General features: G+C 44.4%; 1 protein-coding gene across 1 annotated transcript in view; it reads right to left on the bottom strand.

Moving 5' to 3' along the window:
- The window catches only part of LOC144782355 (protein SSUH2 homolog), a 101470-nt gene extending 89482 nt beyond the window's left edge, over positions 1–11988 (bottom strand). The window contains exon 1 of the mRNA XM_078661673.1: positions 11914–11988. Coding sequence (XP_078517799.1) covers positions 11914–11936 — 23 coding nt within the window. The 5' untranslated portion in view covers positions 11937–11988. The remainder of the gene's footprint in view (positions 1–11913) is intronic.
- Positions 11989–13181: the final 1193 nt, after the last annotated feature.

The raw sequence follows: 13181 nt of genomic DNA, 5'->3' as shown, positions 1-13181 counted from the left end.
CTGTGTTGTTGGGGTCTGTGCGACTCCGGGCTCGACGTAGCGCTCCTCGCGGTCGACGCCGAACCTTTGGATTAACTTTGCCTCGACGTCGTGTGACTCCCGTGTGGGTTACATTGTTGCCAAGAACTGTGTTTTAGAGAAGAAGAGTTGCTTTTGATACTAAAGACTTTGTGCTAAGAAGAAACCGTGCTTGAACTATTATTTTTCCTTCCAAGAGTATTTATTAAGATTGTGGTATATTTTTGTCATTATTTGGTCTTGTGCTAAGCCTTATATAAAAATACTTATAATACTACTGTGTCGTGTCCATTTGTAGTGTATTCACTTTATTACTGTATGTGGTCATAAATGCTTAACGCACTGCCTCTGAGATAAGCCTGTCTGCTTTGCCAAGCTACCAAGGGGGTGAGCAGGGGTTATCTAAGTGTGTGATCTCCTTGCCCTGACTAGAAAAGGTGTGTCCCTATTTGTCAGAAGTGTATACCTCTGCCAACTAGAGACAGCCGCTTCTAACAAGTGTCATCTGCATACCCTATTATCTTAGCCCCATACTGTTCCGCTAGATAAACCAGGGGGGTGATATAAACATTAAACAGTAGGGGACTAAGAGTGGATCCCTGGGGGACCCCCGTGAGAAGTGGTTTGGGCTCAGATGCATATGGGGGCATCCAAACCTGCTGAGACCTGTTGGAAAGGAAAGAAGACAGCCAGGCCAGCACAACTCCCCCAATACCAATAGCAAACAGCCTGGCGAGGAGAAGCTCATAGGGAACGGTATCGAACGCGGCAGAGAGGTCCAATAAAATTAGGACCGGTCTGCCGCCTCCGTCTAGACAGTCCCGAATCGCCTCAGTCATCTCCACCAGTGCTGTCTCAGTGCTATATGCGGCCCTGAAGCCCGATTGGGCAGGGTGGAGGGCATTGGAGGTTTCTACGAAGTTCTCCAATTGTTGAAAAACCACTTTCTCACAGATTTTCGTGAGTGCTGGCAAAAGGGATATGGGACGATAGTTCCCGGGGACCGTAGCGTCCAGTCCCGGTTTTTTCAGGAGCGGCAAGAGTTTGGCTCGATTCCAGCCTAGAGGCACCTCACCTGAGGCCAGGGAGAGATTCACTATCTGCGTGATCTCGGTGCAGACCGTTTCTGCCACTTCCGAAAGCACACGGGCTGGGCACGGATCGGCTGGAGAGCCAGATTTCAGGGATTGAAGGAGAGGCAGAATAACGCACTCATCAACTTGCACAAAGTTCGAAAGCTGTTGTCCAGAACCAGGACATAGTGTGGAACACATGTCGGTCACTGAGCCGTCAGCGGGCAAAGCCGCTAGTAGGTCCTGCTGGATCTTCGCTATTTTGCTGATGAAAAAGGTGGATAGATCCTCGCACCATTGCGCAGAGGATGGGAGAGTAGCTGCATCAGCAACCGGCGTGACAAAGCTTTTGACAATAGCGAAGATCTCTCTGCTATTGTTATCTGCTTTCGCAATACGCCCTGCGTAATAGTTCCCTTTCGCTACCTTAATGGCTGCATAATAGTCCTTTTGTGCAAAACGTAGGGCGGATTTAGCCTCAGAACTATAACTGAGCCTCCACACTCGTTCTAATTTTTTGCAGCCAAGTTTCATCACCCTCAACTCAGGAGAGAACCAGGGTTGAGAGGGAGAGCGTCGTGATCTGGACACAGTTGTGTGTTTCGTGGAAGCAGAAGCCGCCTGCCGCACCCACTCGTTGAACTCGCAGACCGCCTCATCCAGAAGCATCATAGATTTAGGGCGGGCTCTGGACAGGGCCTGTCTGAACGCGGGCAAATTGATCTTTTGAGTGTGACATATGGGTGGTGTAAAACCAGATTCCGCCATTACCCACGCGAACCTGACCAGATCGTGGTCAGACCAGGTTGTTTTTTCCACGGTCACAGACTGAATTGGAAAATTAGAGCAAACCAGGTCAAGCAGATGACCTCCCGCATGAGTCGGAGCAGTTACCCATTGCTTGAGCTGAGCCAGGTTAAGAATTTCACCGAGCCTACGGGCTTCCTGTGAATCAGGAGTATCAACGTGAATATTTAGGTCGCCGACCAAAAGAAACTTTGGAAAACTTAAGGCCCGCGGCACTATATATTCTTCTAGGGAGTCAAGAAAATGATTAGCCTGGCCCGGAGGCCTATAAATCAGGGAACCACCTAAGGTGAAATGGGGGGAAATTATTTATGATATTTCAATTCAGCATAAAACCTGAATCAGACAAAGCAGGCTCTGCTAATCCTCAAACTAATCTTAGATCTTTAAGACAATTGGAGCGAATCCAATGAAAACACTTGGGACTACACATTTTTATTCAGAACCATCAAACCTATTTAAGCATACATTATATACTGATTAGAACCAACCTAGACGCAGAGAACATGGGAGTGGAACACAATCCCTAGCCCTGGGGTCGGACTGGTCCACAGGGTAATCAGGCAGTGCCCTTTCGGCTGGTCTCATAGGTCAGCATGTGGGACAGTTTTGGGATGTTTGTGGGACAGTTTCATGGTCTGTTGTGCCTGTTTTTACTGGTCACTTCCCTGATATTAAAACAAACATTGCCTGCAGCAAGCTCAAAATTATGCAGCCCTCCATACTTTTCAAAATACTTATACAGTGTGTCTTTGAAAATTAAAAAATTCCCAAAATTGCTCCAACATACCGCAGATGGGGTCTACAGCCAGTCGTGCAGAGAGACCTGGCCCTCAGATCAGTCCATCAATGAAGGATTTGCAAATCGCAGTAAATCACCAGCAAGGCACCCGTGAGGGCACATAGCTGGACACCCAAATGGTGGAATATTTCACCATCAATGATACAGGAGAGATGGTGTTAGAGTTGCACGGGATGCTCTTAAGACAGTGATGAGATGGAAATGCAACAGGTAATGGCAAATCTCAACTGAATTAGGGCTCAGGAGAGGGAGTATGTAGAGAAATCAGTATGAGCAGCAAAGCAACAACACAAGGCAACTCCCTTGTTGCCTTACACTGCAGGGCGTTGAAATGCAGGGAAAGATTAATGGGCTGAATGTCTCCGGAGAGTAAACACCTCATCTGTTCATGGGCCAAGCTAGAGGAATTCCACCCCTTCCACACCCTACTTTACAAAGTGGACTCTTCATGTTCAAGTTGATTATTTATATTAATTTGCCATGTCACAGAAACCCTTATTACAACAGAAGCGTGGCAGTGGTCATCAAAAGCCTCAGGCCTAGACAGATTTCCAGGAAGTTTCAATTAAACCTTTGTACATACTTTCCTCCCTAAACTTGCCTCCCAATAGAACATTCTTGATGGGGTTTCTAGGGTGATTCCTTCAACAAGAGAGGCCGATATATCCTTTAAACTTAAACCTGGAAAAGATCATATACTGTGCTCCTGCTGCAGAACAATATCCCTTATTAACACTAATGCAAAACTGTTCAAAAGATCCCATCAATGAGATTTGCTACCATTCTATGCCAACAGATCTATTCCGTCCAATTAATCCTTAGCGCACAGAGCCACTGGTAACTGGTACCCAGGAAGAGTCCAGCACAGAAGGAATTGGTTTGGCCCAGATAACCATTAAAACTATCAATATTTGCAGTCAGCGTTCTTACCCTCTCCTCTCCTGAACCATCATGCACAAATCTAATGATGTTGCTGCCGGACTTTGAACAGGTGGCAAGCTCTAAAGTTAGTTTTAGCAAGTCTGAGGTACTCAATTTATCCATCAGCCATAAAAAGATTGTCTTTGGCTGAGTGGCTAAGTTAATTAAATATCAACGCGTCAATATCACAACTTATTTGGGACAAACTACCCAAAGTTTTCAATACTGCCATGCAATGACCTGAGAAAATCATCTCTCGGCTAGGGCAAATCAATCCTATCAAACTGGATGTTCGGCTGAGACCTACTCGGTCTGTTTCAGTCCCTTCCAGTAATAGTCGATACTTATTTTGTTCAAGAGCACAATCAGCATCTGATCTCCTTCATGTGGCAGGGCTCACGCCCACAACTAGCACAAAAGATAATTAAAAAGTCTTGAGAGAAGGTGGCATAGACTGCCCCAACCTCCACTACAAAGCAGATTAACCACGGATAATAGCGGAGTGGTCTTGCTAGGATAACATTTGCCAAACATGAACAAGCACTGAAAGGAGGTATGCTTTGAGACCTAACCCAGGATAGAACACCCCATAAACATGTCCTTTAGGTCCCCCATGATCCTACCACTTTGCCCTCCAATACATACAAAACATGAACCCAGCCTTCTCTCCAGCATTGGGTACATCAGAGGGTTGGCAATAGAAGATGGGATATACCATGATCATGGATATGTTTAAGGATGGCCAAATTAAATCATTCAAAACTTGTACAATTAATTTCAATATTGAAGAGGAAGAAATATTCCATGATATTAACTAAGGCATTGGATAATGTACCTCACTTTGAAACCTGTAGGTACCAGGGATCACATACCCTTCCAGTAATTCATGGCTTCCACAGCAGGCTCAAAAGGCATTATATAAAAATCTATGCAACTTTAATTGATGCAACCTCTATACTCCAATGCCCCTACATAGAACAATGGTCACATGTTCTGGTGATGTAAATCAGGGAGGCCTTAGAGTTTACTCTGGCATGAAATTAGTGTGAAACGTCACAAGCATGAAGGGGAGGGGCTCACATCGCCAACTCGTTTATGATGGCTACATGTACTTGACTAAGATACATCAGCTCCACCCAGAGGCTGACGTTCTATGCTTGGATGCCGCAGCTTCCTGAATGACTTTAAGCATGTATGGTGGGATTGCTAAACTATTTAAAGATACTGGACAGAAATTCTAGCAGGAATGAAAACTGTTATTGACAATTCTCTACCAAATGATATGGGCCTTGTGTTGTTAGGCTCAGGCTCCCCCCTTCACCAGTGGCAGACAAAGGCAAGAAGGGTCCTTGTGCGGAATTGACTAGGAGCTCTCAAATCAGTGTTAACTTTTAACGAGAAGTGCAGGGAGCCATGTTCTATCATGCAGCAGAACAAAAGAATCAGAACATTTCAGCCAGAAAAAGACTTGGTAATTGGGTGGTGGAAGTGTAGGGGGGAAGAGGCTACAATGAATTATGGCTACCCTTATTGTAATACCTCTCAGTAGGTTTTCCCGTTGTACACTGTCCATATAGACTCGAAGCACCCAGGCTTATTATCTTTTCAACAAAAGGAGAAAGAAATAAAGGGTGGTCAGGATAAGTGAGTTGATCATCACTGGTAGGAAGTGAACATAAGCTGAACTAACACCAATCAATCTTTAAATTGATCGCACACTAACCACAAATTCTCCAGCCATTCCACCCCTATCAAAAATCAATGCTCCAAACAACTTTTGGCCTCTATCACTATTTACACGCCTCTACTACGGGATAGCTTCAACTCTAACAACGGTACTTAAATGAGCAACTGTGTTGCACAGTTGTAGTGTTAAATATTGGTGCTTATACCCGAGATATGTTTAAGATAGTTAGCAATGGGTTCTGGTAAATCAAATTGTTGCTGCTGTACATGGTGGGTTTGTTTTAAGCAATGAAACATCTCCCTGATTTATCACACTTCAAATGCTAACCCTACAATCCGTAATCTCTTACAGCCCCTTCCCCTCCTTATCCAGCCCTCTCACACCTAAAGTCCTGACTAATTTCTCTGATAGCGACAACCAAGCTTCTAAACCAATGTTCTTCATACCCCCTTTCCCATGGCGGAAGCCTCCATGGTGGGAGCAAGGGGGAGCGGGACTCAGAAGCTGAGGAGCACTTAGTCTGTCACTGTTTTGAGATTTAGTGGAAGAAAACAAAACAGCTTGGAGCCAGTTGCTAACGGGCAGCTTGTAACACTAGTCAATCAGGTACTGGCTAGGAGGGGTCAAATGAAGCATCATATAACTCCCAACACTCACATCCCCTCAATATTGATTAAGGATCCCTCTATGGACATTTTTAGGGTGGATTTCTGCCAACTGACCAACATGTATTTCAGGGTGCTGTTAAAAGAAATAACTGAACATAACTGCAGCATTTGAAATGTTAAATATATTCAGAACTGGAAGAGTTCCCATGCCTTGTGTACCATCAATCAGTCCGGATATTTTAACCATGGTTCATTTGTGGGACTAGTAAATGCGCTTTTTTCATTGAAAGTTAAAGCTTAAAACAAAGCTCAACATACAAAGTGTGTTTGGCTAAAAATCCAGAGCTTGAAGCTGTAATACCACAGCATAAGGTCAACTGACCCAGGTATGATAATTGCAAAAAGAACAATTGATGGACAGAATGCAGAACAATGACATACATTCACACCAGTACAGAGATCTGGGCCTAAATCCATCTTTGTTTGCTCACCATGCCATTCCAGTTTGGACCCAGCCATATGCAAATCAGTCTTGACCCTGCCCTCAATGGGAACAGTCCAGCCCGAACTGCCAGGCCAGGTCCTCCCTGGACTGGAAACAAGCATCCTAGGACCGGTTTCGGGCTCTCGGCCCTCATCAGCCAGGATAGCTTGACTCAAGTGGCATGGAGAGCACAGCACTCACGTCTGAGCATACCCGTCCCACTCGGGGTGACAAATGCAAAAAGAACAATTGATGGACAGAATGCAGAACAATGTCATACATTCACCCAAGTACAGAGATATGGGCCTAAATCCATCATTTTTTTGCTCACCATGCCATTCACTTTGCCACTGGATTCAAGCTAGCCTAGCTGTTGACGGCTGATTAGCCAGAAACCAGTCCAAGGATGCTTGTTTCTGGTCCAGGGAAGACATGGCTTGGCAGTTCGGGCTGGACTGTTCCCATGAGGCACAGGGTCAGACTGTTTGCATATGGTCATGTCTGAACTGGGGTGGCGGAGTGAGCTAAAGAATGATGATGGATTAAACCCAGATCAGTTGACTTGGGGGGAGTGCTTGCAATGTTCAACACTCTGTCCATCATCCCCTTTGGTTTTGCTTTGTTCGCCCTAAGTTGGCAGGATATGCCCAGGTTTTGCCAGGTATGATAATGTCAAAAAAAAGGAAAGACTGTACAATTATTTTTGTTAGACACCTTCTAAACTGACTTACAATTTTTGGCTCATTTTCTTACCATGCAGTTTTAATTTTACAAAATGTTTTCTTAAAATACATTCTGTAATGCAAAACATTGGTTTAGGGTCATTCCTTCAAGGGCCCTCTCCTTCTAGTGACATGCAGGAAGCCCCCCAATGGTCCAAGATTTGAAAATAAATGTGTTTGTGCCACGGGTACTATGGCCCTTTCATAATGTATGTACAACGGTTCCCCGAGGGAGCCGCCGTTCACACTTTGGCCCCACAGTATCCTTATATTCCCCAAAAGTTATAAGCTGGCAATAGAACGGATCCAACCACAGATTACAAAGCACAGGAGAGAAAAATATTTTTACGGTAAAACATATTGGAACTATGGTCCAAAAGCTCTCCTTTGACCACATATTTCCCTTTTTATTACCCTACATTATCCTTCTCAATCCAAATAACTGACTAACATGTCCACTGCTGAAAGTACTTTCATTTTTCACTATACTAATGCACCACTAATCCTTCATGGGTTCCGGAGTAGTGTGCTACTTGCCCAAAAAGCGCGTCAACACCTCATCAGGGGTAGCAAGCGCTATATAAATGCAAACCTTTTCCCTCTGCTATCCCCCTCAATCCAAATAATAGACTAAAATATTCACCACTGAAATTAATTTCATATTTCACTATACTAATTCACCGCTAATCCTTTATGGGCTCCAGAGTAGCGTGCCATTCACCGAAAAAGTGCTTCAATGCCTTGTCAGGGGTAGTAGGCACTATATAGATGCAATTGCACTGGTCACCTATGTAATTTTATACCTATGTTATCTCATACTTCTTACCTCCTTTGTGAGTAATGACTAATATCAAATGCATGTATACTACCTAATTTTCTATGTCTTTAACTATATACTGTAAAGCGCTCGTATACCCTCGTGGGTCACGTTCGCGCTATATAAAACTTTATAAATAAATACATTACAATACAGTATATGGGGAAGGCTCAGTCACATAACAGAACCGGTTCCAGCGGGAGAATCCCGATTATAGAAGGCCATATTCTTTTTTTTTTTTTTTTTTTTGCTCTCCCCAGCCTCAAATCACCTCTGCTACAATATAAATCAATGGGGAAAATAAATGCTAACCGTTTTAATTTTCAAATCCTCCCACTTTCATGTTCTAAAATTCTGGCATGTATTTATTTCAGCGAGTCATTTCCCATCGGGAACCGACTGAACCGTCACGAGTTTGAAACCCGGAAGAGACAGGAAATTGAGAAACATTAACGTAGCAGTACAGTACTCCTGATTAAGTTATCCCTGTATAGTTGCAAAACATTTTGTTTGAGAAACTGGAAGTCACACTGCTCGCAAAACTTAAACCAGCATTAATTTGTTGATCCTTTCCCCTAATAATTACCATTTCGAAGATGTTCTTACCTGTAACTGTTTTTAAATACCTCACTGACAAAAGCTAGCTGCTCGCTCTGCCCTTTGCTCCCCAGCAGACAGACTTTATTTTCCATTATGCCTAACTTCTCCCTTTCTGGTACAGTACACACAAAACTCGCCAGCAGGCTTCCCCTTTTGATCTCAAAATCTGTGCTGTGTAAACGTTTCAGTTAAACAGCAAAACTTACTGGGTGACCTCATGTCACTAAGAACTAAACGATCAGCTGCTGGGTTCTTCTTTTACAAATCATAGTTTAAGCAGGGTCATAGATACCATTAGTGCAGCTGGTGCAGTGGCACTGGTGACCTGAGGGGCCCACTGAAATCTTATACTTGCTGCATTTTCGACCCCAACAGCATTCAAAAGGGCTATTTTCCTTGCTAACACCAGGGCTTCTTGCATTATTGCTACACTACTGGCTTTAAGGTGTATTATTTCAATTTTGACCAATTGAGGTTAACGTTGACTACACTACCCAGGATGCATTAGGATGTTAAATGATATCCCACACTAGGAGCACTGAATATTTAAAACACTTTTGCCATCTGGTAAACCTAGTTATAAGATTAAATAAGAACTGTACAGGGCTGTTTGACCCAGAACTCCCTGCAGGGTCACACCCAAACATTTTGCCCTTACCCTCCAGTTTTTGCTGTATTCCTTTTTACTGGCCTAAGGACTCTTTGCACCTTACCACTGCTAACCAGTGCTAAAGTGCTTGTGCTCTCTCCTCTAGACATGGTGAAATTGGCTTACACCCAATTAGCACATCAAATTAATGTGTATGTCCCTAGTAAAGTTATACTATATGTACTGAGGGCCTGTAAATTAAACGTTACTAGTGTGCCTGCAGCACCGATTGTAGCACTTAGGTAGCCACTTAAGTAGCCCCTTTAAACATGTCTCAGGCCTCCGATTGCAGCCTGTGTGTGCAGTTTTTATACTGACATTGCGATCTGGTAAAATGAACCTTTTATCAGGACCAAACCTTTCTTTATAATGCAAGCAAGTCACTGCTAGGGTAGGCCCTGGACTTCTCATAGTGCAGGATACAGTGTATTTAAAAAGTGGGACATGTAATTTTAAGTGTTATATGTCCTAGTAAGGAAAAACTCTTAAATTCGTTTTTTCACTACTGCAAGACCTACCTCTCCTTTAGGGTAAACTTGAAGTTACCTTTTTAGATTTAATACGCTGCAATTACCAACTGAGAGCAGGTAACCAGGTCATGTTTGATGTCTTTAGAATCATAAGGAAAAATCCACTCTCATGGTAAAGTCGGATTTTAAATTACAATTTTGAAAAATGCCACTTTGAGAAAGATTTCATTTACCTGCCTTAACCATTTAGTGCCTGGAGCTTGTCTCTGGGTTGCATGACTGCATGTAGTTGCCAGCTGAGCTTTGTGTATTCCTTCTAGACAGCCACATAAAATATAGAGCATAGGTATGTGTGGATGGGCCATCACTGGCAGGCTGGAAGGGCGGAGCTGGGCACAGCTCTACTTACACTTGAAGAGGCTGTGTTCTGCCTACACACAAAGGACTGTGTAACCCTGTAGTTAGTCTGGAGCCAGGGCAGGGAAGGCATGATGCATGAGGTCTTCAAAGGGAATTTCTGGAAGCTTCTCCCACCTTCCAGAGGAAGGGGCACAAGGTATAAATAGTGGACCCCAGACACCAACTCTTCAGAACACTTCTGGGCCTGTAGATACTCTTCCAGAAAGATGGACTGCTGTCCTGCTGAACGGACTACCACTCTGCTGCTCAGACTGCTGTCCTCACATGCTGCCCTCTTGCCTAAGTAAGAAGTCCTGAACCTACATCTGTTGAGCTCAGGTCTCCAACTTGACTCCAAGTGATAGTTCACTGGCCTCCTGACTAGATCCTCAGAGACAGAAAGCTCCAACAACTTCGAACCCAGCACTTGGACTTTGCCGTGTGTGAGACTACCCTGCCAAGTGGTGCCACCCCAGCCGTGGACCCTTGGAAATGGGCCTGAGGAGCACTGCCAGCCTCTGTGGATTCAGTGGAACCGACTCATCTCCTCTGTTCTGCGGCACAAACCCGAGCAGAACCGATGCATCTCCGCTGCTGCATGCATCAGAACTGTCACAATAACCCGCATTGTAACCCGTCTCCTCATTGAAACCGCTGCTATGCGACACATCCTTGGTGCAGGCACTCACATCCTTCATCGACAACAACCTCAACGATGACACCAGACTCTACATCGGAGCCTCGCAGCTCCTCAGAACCGATGCATCCCCCAGACTGCAGTGCGCATCCTCGCCGGACTATGAATCGCAAGCCCTCGTCGACGGGATATTCGATGATGACACAAGCAGTCGCGCGGCATCTCTGAACTGACAAGACGCATTGTTGACACTGATCCATGCAATGCTCTGAAAACCAGGATTTAAGATATTCTGTTCAACGGGCCTAACCAGTTCCCTGAAGTCAGCCCACACTCCATTGCAGTCAGCCCGAACTTGTGACTTTGTCCCGGCCCAGTGCAACCAAATATACACAGCTGCCGCTAAGTGCTTTTTGGAGCTATTTCTACTGAAATCTTAAAACCTTCATATGGCCGGTGCTAGTGATTGAGATGTGTTGTTTAGGGCTTGTTATATTTATCAAACATTTCTCTAATCTGGTGCTGGATGCTTTTGTGGTGTTTTTTCACTGTGTTACTGTTTGAAGTGTTGCATAAATACTTTACACATTGCCTCGGAGTTAAGCCTGACCGCTCTGTGCAAGGCTACCCAAGGGCTGAGCAAAAGTTAATTTAGAGTTAGTTGCTTGTGACTTAACTCTAAGAATAATAGTGTTTGCTGCGTGAGAAGGGTTACCTTCCCTCAATCAGTAACCCAATTTCTTAGAAGGGTGATTCGGGGTACTTGACATGCAAACTTACTTTCACCTGAGGTGTCCAGTGCTCCACCAAATATTTCATCCTGCCTAGGCCTGGGGCACTGCGCCCTCATAAATCTGTTAGTTGTGACACCGAACACCGTCCAATCTGCAGACATGTGACCCTCGCTGGCCTGATTCTACATGCAGAGGGTCAGCTCAAATCTCTTTCTTCCCCCTTAAACCCGCCATTGCCATTAACAAAACACACAGCGCCCCTCCACCATGTCTGCCGCCCTCGAACGCCCTATCAGGCCGCCCACACCCAGTGATACTGAGCTGAACTACACCCTTGCTCCGATTTTGTGTCCAGAAATCGTAAACGTGAACTTTATCTGCACTAAGAATTGGTAACACAAAGCGCCTAGTTTAATTAAAGTTCCTAAACTGTGCTATCCTCAAAGGAGCTCCACGTTTGGGGTCGAGGGAGAGAAGTTGCTCACCTGAAGGGCGCCCCAGTCGACATGCTGCCGCTGTCTGTACTTCTGTCCGCAACTCCAGCATGAGAAGGAGGAAGTAAAACAACGCTGCCTGTCACGCAGCCCGCTCAGACACAGGGCATGCCTACAGAAGCATGGAGGATATGTGCCCGCTTTCTGGGACTTTTTGTGTCACGCGTCAAACATTTTTGACACTGCTTAATTTGATTCCCGGGGCGGGCGCACTGTGGTATCGCGTCAGTCAACATGTCAAAGAACAACATACGGCGCCACAAAGAGAAAGTTTTTATTAACACACATGTTCAATTGGAGGTAGAGTTATGCATAATGCATCTGCATGAGTACTGAGGGCTTATGGAGCATGTTTGAAACATCACAAACGTTAGCTTTATTAGATGTTAAATTGAATTACGGAAATGCATATTATTCGGACTTTCCTACACTGAGAAAAAATAAGGGTATAAGATTCCCTCCAATTTCTCTTTTCTTGAGGCAGCAGGGAGGGGTGAAAAGAAGGGTAAATGGGGTAAACTGGTTTAGGTTCGTCAATGTAACCTTGCGTGAATTTGCAACTTGTGTATATGTAACTTTAACCACTTTTATCTGTAGTAGACGTTGTACGTACTGCCATTCTAATGTGAATGTAGAGTTTATTTGTTTCTGTCTTTTATGTAATTAATTTACTCTGAAGTCCTTATGTAATGTAACTAACTGGTTCTATTGTAAAGCACTCTGGCACCTTCGGGTAAAGTTTGCGCTGAATAAAAACGCATAAATAAATAAACAAATAAATGTAATTAGGTATTTGTATTTGTATTTGTATAGGGTATTTATAGAGCGCTAACTGTCGCTCTGAAAGGAGCATCCTGGCGTTACGGGGCATCTGAGGCAACAACCGTGAGGGTTAAATAGCGTCCATTACATATGCATCAGAAAGATTGGAGATTCAGGTTTTTAATTGTTTCCTAAAAGAACTCTCTAGATTGAGAAGTCTGAGTTCTATGGGCATGGCGTTCCAGGCTTTGGAGGCCAAGACCGTGAGGGATTTCCCCCCCTTGGTTTTGTAGCGAAACCTGGGCATGGTAATCAAGTTGCCACCTGCTGATCTCAAGACTCTAGATGGCTTATAACAAGTGAATCTTCTTGAGAGATACCTTGGGCCGATGTTGTTGAGAGCTCGAAATGTAGTTAGAAGGATTTTTAACAAAATCCTTTTGTGAAGGGGCAACCAGTGCAGAGTCCTTAGGACAGTGGATGCGGAGGACATTCTG

Source organism: Lissotriton helveticus, chromosome 9 (genome assembly GCF_964261635.1).
Source record: "Lissotriton helveticus chromosome 9, aLisHel1.1, whole genome shotgun sequence".
Classification (NCBI taxonomy): Eukaryota; Metazoa; Chordata; class Amphibia; order Caudata; family Salamandridae; genus Lissotriton; species Lissotriton helveticus.
This window is presented reverse-complemented; position numbering and strand designations above follow the sequence as displayed.